This window comes from Tachysurus fulvidraco, chromosome 17 (assembly GCF_022655615.1).
Source record: "Tachysurus fulvidraco isolate hzauxx_2018 chromosome 17, HZAU_PFXX_2.0, whole genome shotgun sequence".
Taxonomy (NCBI): domain Eukaryota; kingdom Metazoa; phylum Chordata; class Actinopteri; order Siluriformes; family Bagridae; genus Tachysurus; species Tachysurus fulvidraco.
This window is the reverse complement of record NC_062534.1, coordinates 980,561-993,060: the sequence shown is the minus strand read 5'-3', so window position 1 is coordinate 993,060 and position 12,500 is coordinate 980,561. Positions and strand designations below refer to the sequence as shown.

The following is a 12,500-nucleotide window of genomic DNA, read 5'->3' as shown; positions in this document are numbered from 1 at the left end:
GAATAAGCCGAGCATTGTGTACGTTTCATTTTTGGCTAGAAAACAAGAGATTAGCTTTGTTGAAATTACACCCCGTATATTTTATTTAGCTATAAGTTCTCTGATGGCCTCCATGAGACAAAACCCATTAAGCTGAAACAAGGCTGACCGTCTTCTCGGCGTGTCCGTTTCGGCTCCTCGTTAAGGACTCATTACGTCTCGGTTCATAAACGGCCACCGGAGAAGGCTTAATAAAAGATATCAAGGAGATTCAATATCCGTGACCTAGATATCCAGCCTCGGTAGGCGCCCTGCTCCCTGTCCTCGCCTCAGCGTGTCCTCAAACCCCGGTGAGAGACGGAATTTACAGACATAATGAAGTTCATTTCTGCACATCAGCGCTCCCAGGACCGGCCAATCACGTCCGTGTTTTCCCGACAGATTCACAAAAAGTAATTAAGGAACATTTAAATGAAGGGAATTGACTTCCAAATAAAAAAAACCCAGATTTTTTAATTAGGGCCGTGCCTCATAAGCACAGAGTCGAATGTAATGAGGCAGAGTTTCTGTTTTATTAAAGAAAAACACATTAAACTGCGAGCGGCGTTCCCAAGAAACTACGAGAGAGCGGAAACACCGGAGACTCCTTCTGTTAAATAACCTCACAGAAAAGTTCACCATCATCCTACACCTCCTGCACTGCTGTCAGAGCTGCCGTTACAAAAAAAAAACGGTTCGATAATTAACCTTTCGACCAATCAGAGTGCAGAATTCGACAGCGCTGTGAAAAAAAATCTATAAAATACACACACGCTAACTTTTTCTTTCTTTTGGGGTTTAATGGTGCAGTGCTTTGATGTAGCCTGGCCTCGAAAAAGCGAGCCAAACCATTTTAAAAGAGGAAGGCAAAACACACACACACACACACACACACACACACACACACACACACACACACACACGGTGAGCAATACTTCTCCAGTGCTCAGTAAAGCTTGGTTTCGGTGGCCAGTGCCAAGGCCTGCTACTAATCATTTGAGTGGATGAGACAGGCATGCTAACCCTCCCCTATATGTGTGTGTGTGTGTATGTGTGTGTGTGTGTGTGTGTGTGTGGGTGTGTGAGCACATATGCTTGGCTTTCTAAAAGGAGTGTTTACCCTCGCTTCAGCCGAACACTAGCACTTGAAACCGCGTTCAGTAAAAGCAACAGACATCAAACTGAAAGCAGACATTTGCTGAGACGTTAAGCACACACACACACACACACACACACACACACACACACACACACACACACACACACACACACCGGATGGCTAATTTCCTCATACGCTTAGCGATGATTTACACTCCGCTAACATGTTGCAGATCTCAAGCGTCAGATGGCGAGCGAGCACAGATTGAGATTTCGCTCCTTTTTGATGACAGCGAGAGAAGCTCAGATTGTGAGAGACACTTTTGGTAATGAAGCGTCAGGGCACGTAGCCTTGTGGTCAGTGCACAAGGTCAGACATGATACAGAGAGGGTTAAGGGCCTTGCTCAGGGGCCCGACAGTGACAGCTTGTCAGTACTGGGGCTCGAACCCTGATCCTCTGATCAACATCCTAGATCCTTAACCACTTGAGACAACATTGTCCTTCCTTCTTCGACAAACTAATGTTCATTAAAAGCAGCTTATTAAACCTTTTCTGCTGGTGCATAAAGACAGCTGAGTGAAAGCTAGAAACTCTCTACACACAAATCTCTATTCCTCCAACTCACTCGGAAAAATGGCGGTCTTTGAATAAAAAGTTTTTCTAAGGATCTCGTACAGTTCCGATGAAGAATAGTCTCGAAATCGGACAGTTTAAATCCGGCTTAATATGTAAAACAAAATCCTGGACCGCAGTAAGGAGTTATAAATCTTGCTTAGATATTTTAAGCCTGGATTGGAGGACAGGAGAAGAGAGGACGTGGGGGAGCCGGCGCTAACCTTCGCTCTAATGTTTTGATAGAAGACGTCTGTAAACGTTCTGCGCCGACTGACGGACAGCTCGTACGTCGGAGACGACTTTTCTCGTGTCTGCCTCTCGCCGAAAGACCGACGGCGTCCAAACTAAACACAGGCCGCGCATCGATAACGCAAAACATGCTAATTACTAACTGGACTTGGGTGAGCTTTCACTCGTACAGTTGGAAGAGAAAAGCGTTTAGTGAGAAAGCCACGAGACTTTCCTCTGGGAAAAAAAGCTCAAAACACTGTTTGAGGAAATTCCTTGAATATTTTCCCCTGAATCTCATCGCTCATAATAAAATGCCTTTTCCTGCTCAGAATCATCAGGAAACTAAAACTGTACTTTATTTGTTGAGTTTTTTTAAATTTTATTTACGATCGTTAGTGCGTCTTTGTCACGATGTTATAACTTTATTGAGATTTTTAACTTTAGAGTCGTCGCGGATGAAAACAGACGGATCTGGCAACGTCTGCGTTGCTGTCCTCGAGAACAAGGTGTGATGTTTTAAAACCAGTAATAAAAGGTCTTTGATGTTTATTTCCTGTTCTGATACAGTAAAGTAATAGTGGCTTATACTGTCGTCATGGCGATACATCCTGTCTGTTTGGGCTTCTTTTTTATCTGTAATAGAAAGACACTTACACACTAACTAGTCAGGACATGTGACATCTGAGACACAGCCACAGTTACACAGTGACTGCTGATACGTCCAGCTTTATCTCCCACTGCAAGCTTCAGACATTTAATGCTGATACAGAAAGCGTGCATGGATGGGCCTCTTTATCACGTGTGTGTGTGTGTGTGTGTGTGTGTGTGTGTGTGTGTGTGTGTGTGTGTGTGTGTGTGTGTGTGTGTATGTGTGTGTGTCTCTCTCTGTTCTCTCTCTCTCACTCTCCCCCTCTCTCTCCCTCATATCCCTCCATCCTCTCTCTCTCTCTCTCTCTCTCTCTCTCTCTCTCTCTCTCTCTCTCTCTCTCTCACACACACACACACACACACACACACACACACACACACACACACACACACACACACACACACACACACACACACACACACACACACACACACACACACACACACACACACACACACACACACACACACACACACATGCAGCTTAATCATTTCCCAGCACATCCCAAAGTGTTTTATTCCTCTTACACCACAACAAGCTCTGTACATTTGTGTTTTTTATTTATTTATTTGTTTGTTTGTTTGTTTGTTTGTTTGTTTGTTTATTTATTTATTATTTATTTAATTAATTAATTATTCAATCATCCACTAAAAGTTCATTTAATGCCGTGAATCGTCCACAGATGGAGTCGGTTCAGAAAAGTCCCAGCTTTACTGTTAGAATGTTCACACACTGTAGATTCCGTCCAGACATTTTACATGCAAGTCTTCAGTGACTGATCTGTTACTATAGAAACGGTTCTAACGAGACAGCTGTGACATGAAGCTACTGTTATAGCAAACCAATCAACACCTTATGACCAATCAGGGCGCAGAACTCAGAGCGCTGTGGTGTAGCTATTGTTATTGTTATGGTGTTTCTGCTTTCAGATGTTCAAGTACGTGTGTGTGTGTGTGTGTGTGTGTGTGTGTGTGTGTGTGTGTGTGTGTGTGTGTGTGTGTGTGTGTGTGTGTGTGTGTGTTTGAGTGTGTGTGTTTGTGTGTGTGTGTGTTTGAGTGTGTGTGTGTGTGTGTGTGTGTGTGTGTGTGTGTGTGTGTGTGAGATGTTCAGAAGCTGTGTTTTTTATATGAAGCCAGATGGAGGTGCTGTGGATCCAGCTGGCTCAGCTCCAGCTCTCACATGGATGCAGCTGTCACGTGATCGTCATCACCACCTGAGCGTGAGTGAGAAAAGGCTTCAGATTTTACTGAAAGGTGTCACGTCACTTTGGACTGAACACGTGACTCAAGCTTCCCAGCATCGGCCAAAACTTCAGTAAAGTCAATCATGAAACACAAACACAAAATTTTTGCATCTTCAATAGTGAAAAAAAAAAAGACTAACACGCTTCTGGTCCGTGTTTGAACCTAAAATCAACTAAAATATGAACTTGTTTTACAGTATGCATATATATATATATATATATAAAAGAAAGAAAGAAAGAAAGAAAGAAAGAAAGAAAGAAAGAAAGAAAAAGGAAAAAAGAAGGAACCACCAGAGGACATTTCAACACATTTTATTTTGTAAAGCCTGATGTTCTTCAGCCACCATGTTGTCCTTCACTATGTTAAGAAGAATGTCCTAATTAAAATGTCCTTATTAACGTTAATAAGATTAATTTAGAGAACGATGAATAACCGGAGCTTAGTGTGATTTATTTATTGCTGAAGGAACGACTGAACGACTGAAGGAACCCACACACGGCGGGTTCTTCGTCTCTCTCCACATCGTTGTGATCTTATGAACTGGAGTCTGTTCTTATTTAACGCACTCGGACTTCTGGACGTGACTCGGACCGATATTACGGATCGATAAGCGCCGCAGACCCCGGGGAGCTCGACAGAAACAGCTTGTGTGAATTTAAATGCTGCGAGCGGACGATCGCTTTCTTTTTTTTTCTGTCAGGATAATGCACAAGCAGCATCGATCGCTTCAGAAGAGAAAGTGCATACGGCTCCAAATGAACAGCAGCCGAGGAGCGGAGTGAGCTGCTCTGTAATTAAAAGTCTTTTTAATGTGGACAGACTGGCTAGTGTGTGTGTGTGTGTGTGTGTGTGTGTGTGTGTGTACGTGTGTACGTGTGTACGTGTACGTGCGCGCGCGCGTGTGTGTGTGTGTGTGTGTGTGTGTGTGTGTGTGCACTGAATCTTAAATAGATGCCCAGCAGTGACACGGGTGACTCAGGGTCGATATGCACCGGATGTATCGCCATGGCAACAACCAGAGAAAGTACATATAAAAATACAAAAGTGTGATTTCAATGTCTTAATATTCCACAAATTACACTACAATTTATAAAAAAAATAATAATTAAACCAATCAAAATCGATCTATTAACTCAGGTGCAAAAATAGAAATTTTTTTTTTTTTTTTTACTAGAATAATTTATTTATTTATTTATTTAAAATATCTGCATATGTTTTATTTTGAGAACAGATTCAAATTCATAAATATGCAACAAAAAAAGTTCCAATATTTACATATTTTTTAGGGAAAGAAGTTTTACAAAAAACACCCACACAAATTTATCATTAAAGACATTAAAACAAGTTAAAAAAAAAATAAAAATAAAGTTTGGGTTTTTTTCCTTACTTGCACACGCCATCCTCAGGATCCTCCAGGCCAAAGCGGGGGTCAAAGGTCAGCTGTATCCTGGAGTTTTCACTGGCTGACACGAGTCTCCACACGATCACAGTGCTGCGTGGGTAAGTGTGTGGAAACCCGGGACTGTGGACGACGCCGTCGCCGCTGATCATCAAGACCTTCTCGTGCTGAGACTCCTGAACCCCTACACACACACACACACACACACACACACACACACACACACACACACACACACACACACACACACACACACACACACACGTTAGAGTTATAAAACACAAGTTCCTGCAATCTTACAACTGATGGCTTTAACAATCGCTATCTGAGTGCAACATGCTAACGGTGCGATTTCTCCTCCTCGATGTTACATCACTCTAATTTTAATGCCTTTTTAATTAACATTGATTATCCATTTAGCCATAAAATGATCATTTATGAAGCACAAATAGGAGTAACATGAAGGTCAGAGACATTAAATTCAGTTTAGTGCAAAGAAACAGGAAGTGGGTTACGACGAACATCCTGTCTGAGCCCGGAACCGACCCACGGCACCATTTACAATCTGAACCCTGATAAAGTCTTACAGGAGAATTATACAATAAAATCCCTTTAAACATGTCTAAAAAACCAGCTATGAATCACAGACAGCTGTAAACAACTGAATTAGCAGGAGTCAAGTTTTTATAATTACGGTTCCATTTTATCGTCTACATGATCTGATGTGGGAGGAGCTAAAGCTGGACAAAGCTTTCATAAAGTAAAGCCAAACCCTCACCAGTTACTTCATCTGTCCTTCACTTCAGAGGACTATTCAAGCCCAGTCAACCTCACGAGGAAAAGTTAAGCTAGCGAATAAGTGCTAGACTAATACTAATACTAATTGCTAGGCTAATACTAATTGTTAGACTAATACTACTAATAATAGCTAGACTAATACTAATTGCTAGACTAATACTAATTGTTAGACTAATACTAAATGCTAGACTAAAACTAATACTAATTGCTAGACTAATACTAATACTAATCGTTAGACTAATACTAACAATAATAGCTAGACTAATACTAATTGCTAGACTAATACTAATTGCCAGACTAATACTAATTGCTAGACTAATACTAATAATAATAGCTAGACTAATACTAATTGTTAGACTAATACTAATAGACTAATACTAATACTAATTGCTATAATAATACTAATAGCTAGACTAATACTAATTGTTAGACTAATACTAATTGCTATACTAATACTAATAGCTAGACTAATACTTAATGCTAACTTAGCAATCTGTAAATAATGCGCTGTCGCACCTTTACTGAATCTGTAAAACTTAAAGTCAGCAAAAAACGACAACCTGAACTAAATTCCAGGTATTTAAGGAATCCTTCGTGTCTCTTTCTGTAAACTTTATGGATTTAATATACAGTAGAACTACATTTAAACGGAAGGCGAGCGACGCGGTACCCAGCAGTCTGACAGGATAAAGGTGCATCGTTTAATCGCACCGTCCACCGCCCAGAGACGCTGTAACGTAGCAGAGAGAATTCACACACCGAAATTAACATTCAGCGTCGACGCGAAAGCGTTTTTACTGAGCTGAGAAGCGTCGCTGTTGCCCAGCTCTACTGAGCGTGTCATGTGATGTGGCAGAGTGAAGAGCATGATGGGAAAAGACAGCTGCTGGAATGCAACAGCACTGAAAGGATTTTCACACACTTCCCACACCCGGCGCCCACCCAGGGGATACATTTCACTTCACCTTTCACACCCCCTCAACAACAACACACACACACACACACACACACACACACACACACACACACACACACACACACACACACGGCTCTATTAAACACTGTGGGAAGCCTGAACACCATCACGCTACCACAGACACATCCTGCTGCTCTCAACACCAGTAATCAGGTTATTAAAATAACATAAATATTAAATAAATAAATATCAGGCTAAAATACATGACAACACATTGAGGATATTGTGGAGTGTCTCTGTGTATTATGTTATATACCACATTTTTGGCACGTTTCTCTACCGGACACAAAAACACTTCCAATAACACGCTATAAAACAGTCTGCACAGGCCACAGGGGTTCTTCCTGTCCTGAAAAGTCCTCTTTTGGAAAAAAACTAACAATCGAAAGACTCTCTTCACTCCATTAATATCCTGTGAGTCATAAGTTATTCTCTTATTTACCACTAATGATGGGAAGCACGGAATCTCAGCGAGCCAAGTCGGTCGAATCGGCCGAACAATGAGTCGACTTTCAGCCTACATGCTAACAACCTAATGATCAAAAATAACACGATGTTGAGTTTAATATGAAGTTATAAACCTCAATATAGAGATATAAAACATATATAGATATAAAGTAAAAAAAAATAAAAAATTCAGAAACATTTATCTGAGTCGAAACGCATTCACCTAAGATAGCTGTCTGTAAACGACACGTGAATCGACTCGACGGAGTCGAACCGTTCGGCTGAAATTTCTGAAAACTTGCTCTACCAAAATAAATAAATAAATAATAAATAATAAAACATGAGTTTAAAATATAAATAAAAATGTCATATATAGTCGTCAACTCTCAGCGATCACCTGAAGGGTCATGAATAGTGAATCATCAGTGAGTCATCTCTACAAAAATGATTCATAATTTTAGCTTCTGCTAGCTTATTTTTATTCTTCCTCACCAACTTAGGATCTATGAAATGAAACAGATTTAATGGGAAAAAGGAAAAAAAAACTCAACTGTTCATCAGATGGAACTAAATGTTATATAACACGTGACAGTATAAAACTGGCTGAAGGAGTCCATAATGTCCAGAAAGATGATGATGATGATGATGATGATGATGATGTAGGCAACGTTGAAAAACCAAAAACACTGACGAAACAAATGGTGTCCAGTCAGATGTTGTTAACCTAAATGGAAGATGTCTGTAATTCTGTGATTCACCAGGTGATAAAAACTGACTGCATGTTAAATCTATGTTTGGTGTTTTTCATTGAGGTTCTTTTCATTCAGAGGTTCTGGCTGAAGGTTCTACAGAGAACACAAACATGGGAAGGATTTCAGAAGCACTGGACCTCTGTTAGCTATTTAAAGAAATGCTAATATATGTACACACACACACACACACACACACACACACACACACACACACACACACACACACACACACACACACACACACACATACACACACACACACACGCACAAACACACGCACATATAGTTCATACTCCTGACAGTATTTCATGATGTTTCCATGACAACATGATTAAACAGTGGTTATATGTCATTTATAGTTTAGTTCTGTGTTCATGCTTCGCCGCTTCCTTTGCCATTGTGTGACGAAGCAATTAAACTGATCTTTATATTTATATTTTTCTCTTCATAAGAAGACAAGAACTGTACAAATTAAAATCCATTCATTCATTCACTCATCTTCTACCGCTTATCCGAACTTCTCGGGTCACGGGGAGCCTGTGCCTATCTCAGGCGTCATCGGGCATCGAGGCAGGATACACCCTGGACGGAGTGCCAACCCATCACAGGGCACACACACACTCTCATTCACTCTCACACACACACACACACTACGGATGCAAACTCCACACACACAAGGCGGAGGCGGGAATCGAACCCCCGACCCTGGAGGTGCGAGCCGAACGTGCTAACCACTAAGCCACCGTGCAGCCCCCCCAATTTAAATAAATAAATAAATAAATAAATTTAAAAGCCCTCTTAGACGTAACCATAGCGAGAATCGTCAAGTTGAGATTTCTGCTGAAACCAAACTTAATAAAACCTCGAGCGAGTGTCCCGCGTGTCTCGATGCGCGTCTCTTCGCCTCGGCCGACGTTCGGATACCGCGAAGCTTCGTAGCTGTTACTTCTTGTAGATGGTGTGTCAGATTATTGGCACATTTTAGTAACAGATGCAGAAAGACTGAAATCCAAAGTGGCAGTAGTGACTCATTAGTCTCATTACGGCGACGGAGCCAGATGCCCGGCCGAGTTTGCGAGTGGACAGTGAGTCGAGTCTGTGAGAGAATGATTCATGTGGGATTCTGTTCCAGGAGTCTTTAACGTGCCAAGAGCAATAATGTAATGATTTACCGTCTGCCTCGATAGTTACAGACAGCCACGGGCAAGAGCTCCAGCTCTCGAGAGAGAGCGCAAAGAAAAGAGAAAAATTCCACCGGCTTGACCTCAAGGTAGGGAAGAAAAGCATCAGGGTCATCGATTCCCACTCTGAAAAAAACAGGAGGTTTTTTTTTTAATGTCTGCGTGTTGTGTCATGATCAGATGCACACCGGGGACGAGAGGTGAAAGACGTGTCATGTCTGAAACACAGAAACGCCCCACACAGATCAGGGTAGGTTCTGCCCCGGAGAGCAGACAATCATCAGGCTTTCTGAGGTGAAGCGAGAGCTCTGCGGCTCCCCCGAGACATTCGGCGCGAAACTTATCCAAACACGCGGGGCCGCGGGCGACTGGTGTAAGGTTGCACTGAAAATCTGCCTGCTCCGCAAGACAAAACACTTTATGTATCCAGTTATATAAACAGATCAGGGGGCTGACTGTCGCTGCCAGCTTCGCTTTTTATGTCCTGTCACGGGAGAAGCTGGAAATGACACAACGCTTTGTTTCATCTCTTTTCAGCGTGTTCCAGCAGGGTGCAGGCCGCTGATTGACAGCTCCTTCTCAAAGAGGTTTCACATTTCCTGCAAGATTTCACCAATTCAGACCTGCAGATCTGTGGCTTCAAACAATATTTACCCTTAAAGGGAGGATTGTGCTTCTCAGGCTCCTTCCTGGTGACCCCACACACACACACACACACACACACACACACACACACACTTACAGAAAGGTCTAAATGTCAGAAGAGGAACAAAGAGAGCTGATAAAACACACACAAATGAAATGCAAGAAGTTTTCTGCTTTAGTCAGAATGAAAAGCTCGAGTTAGAAAGTTTAGATCTGCTCCAGATCTTCTGGAATGAAGTTCCTTAAAAGGTTCTTTTACCTCATGGATCCATCATCATCATCATCATCATCATCATCATCATCATCATCATCATCATCATCATCATCATCATCATCGTTTAAGAAGGAGTGCTGATTTCTTTTCCATAATGTGAGATGTTATTATTTATTTATTTAATTAATTAATTACTTATTTATGATAAAATAAAATTTTGCTGCGAGAGAAATTATGACCCACGTTATCCAGCATACAGAAATGAAAAAGTCCATATTTTGATCATGTTTGATGTGAAGATGTTAATTTGCAGTTCAGTGACGTCGGAGTGAAGCTCACGTGTTTACAATCAGCCGAATAAATCTGCAAATCAAAGGAATCACAAACCACGCCTCCACGTCTTAGGCCACGCCCCCTCTTTGTAAGCTGTAATTTGTAGATTAAAAAATAATAAAAGAATCATACAAAATAAATAAATTAATGACCCCGATTGAGTGCAGTTACGTTGTCAGGTCCTGCGTTTCAGTAGACGACATCGATGACACTTTATATGCAGTTTATAACACAGTGGAATAGAAACAGATCGTTCTTTTACACCCTAAACAACCCGTAAAATCTGCCTGTTGTCCCACAGAGTGTAACTTCAGTTATCTGTGAAACGCAGGAAGATTAATGAGCACTGAACATGGCACCGAGACTCTAACACACGCTTGTGGCAGAGAGACGAAACAAGCCTTAACACACAGACGGCCAATTAGGAAAGAACATATGGCTCTGCAGAAACATTTCCTAATATAATTCCTTTAGAGAGATCAACAACGCAGAGAGCGGAATTTCAGCTTATGGACGGATAATTAAAGACAGAAAGAGGAAAAAATCTGGTTTTACATTCAGACACACACACACCACACACACACACAGCAGCCCACGCCCACCAGCCAGCTATATACTGAGCTAGAGCGCGAGCGCGAGATAGAGCGCGCTGCGCGCGCGCGCTCTTTCTTTCGCATCAGCTCAGCGAGAGCATACAGACATATACACAGCTATATACACACAGAGTATCTAGAGAGATATCGATATACATATGATATATATATATGATATATATATATATAAATATATATATATATATATATGTATATGTGATATATACACAGATATACAGCATATAGTATCACTCATGATATAGATCATACATACATATACACACTATATACAATATATATATATATATATATATAAATATATATATATATATACAAACATACATACTATACATTTATATATACATACTATACAGAAAATATACACAACTATATATACATATTATTTACATATATTTATATGTATATCATCATACATACATATACACCAGACCTATATACATATATATATATATATATATATATATATATCTATAAATATAAAAATTTATATATATTTATTTATATATATCATACTACATATACCACTATCTTCACATATATATATATATATATATAGATACTATAGATATATATATATAGATATATACATACAGACATACAGACATACATACATACATACTACATACCATACATATAGATAGACATATAGATAGAATTCAGACATATTCTTAGACGTTTTATTCCTCTTGTACCAAATAAATTATATTCCAACAATCACACATTTAGATGTAAAACACATTCTACTTTTTATTCCTTTATAGTTACATTTATTGCCATGCAACAGATCAGGTCCTGTTCTCACTGCAGCAGCTCGGAATCAAACAAACAAACATAAACACTGACACTGGAGACTCCTTCCCTCGCTGAGGTGTGACCTAAACAACACTTCAGGAGGAGATGTTATGGGAAAATAATCACCACAGTGCCGTCGCTGCTTAACTCCCTGGTGATTTATACCACATTTGGTACAATACAATGCCTGATCTCTTCTTTGTGTGTGTGTGTGTGTGTGTGTGTGTGTGTGTGTGTGTGTGTGTGTTGTGAGCTGACCTCATCTGAGCAGGTTAAATAATGCCGTACGTTGATCAGAGGCCGTTCCCCCGAGTGCATTACCTCAAACATGACTTTTCCTTGACCCACTTTTCCACGGACCCCCTCCCTCCCTCCCTCCCTCCCTCCCTCCCCCGCTCGCTCGCTGTCTCTGATTAAGGGAGGAAGCTGAGGACGAATAAACACAGACGCACAGAGCTACCATTGTGCCTGGGCCGTGCATCAGACCTCCGA

At 40.8% G+C, this 12,500-nt stretch overlaps 1 protein-coding gene across 1 annotated transcript in view; it reads right to left on the bottom strand.

Annotated features, from left to right (window-relative positions):
* pdgfc (platelet derived growth factor c) overlaps nucleotides 1-12,500 on the bottom strand; it is a 63,393-nt gene that overhangs the window by 22,220 nt on the left and 28,673 nt on the right. Inside the window, exon 2 of the mRNA XM_047802515.1 lies at nucleotides 5,245-5,440. Within this exon, the coding sequence (XP_047658471.1) occupies nucleotides 5,245-5,440 (196 nt within the window). The remainder of the gene's footprint in view (nucleotides 1-5,244; nucleotides 5,441-12,500) is intronic.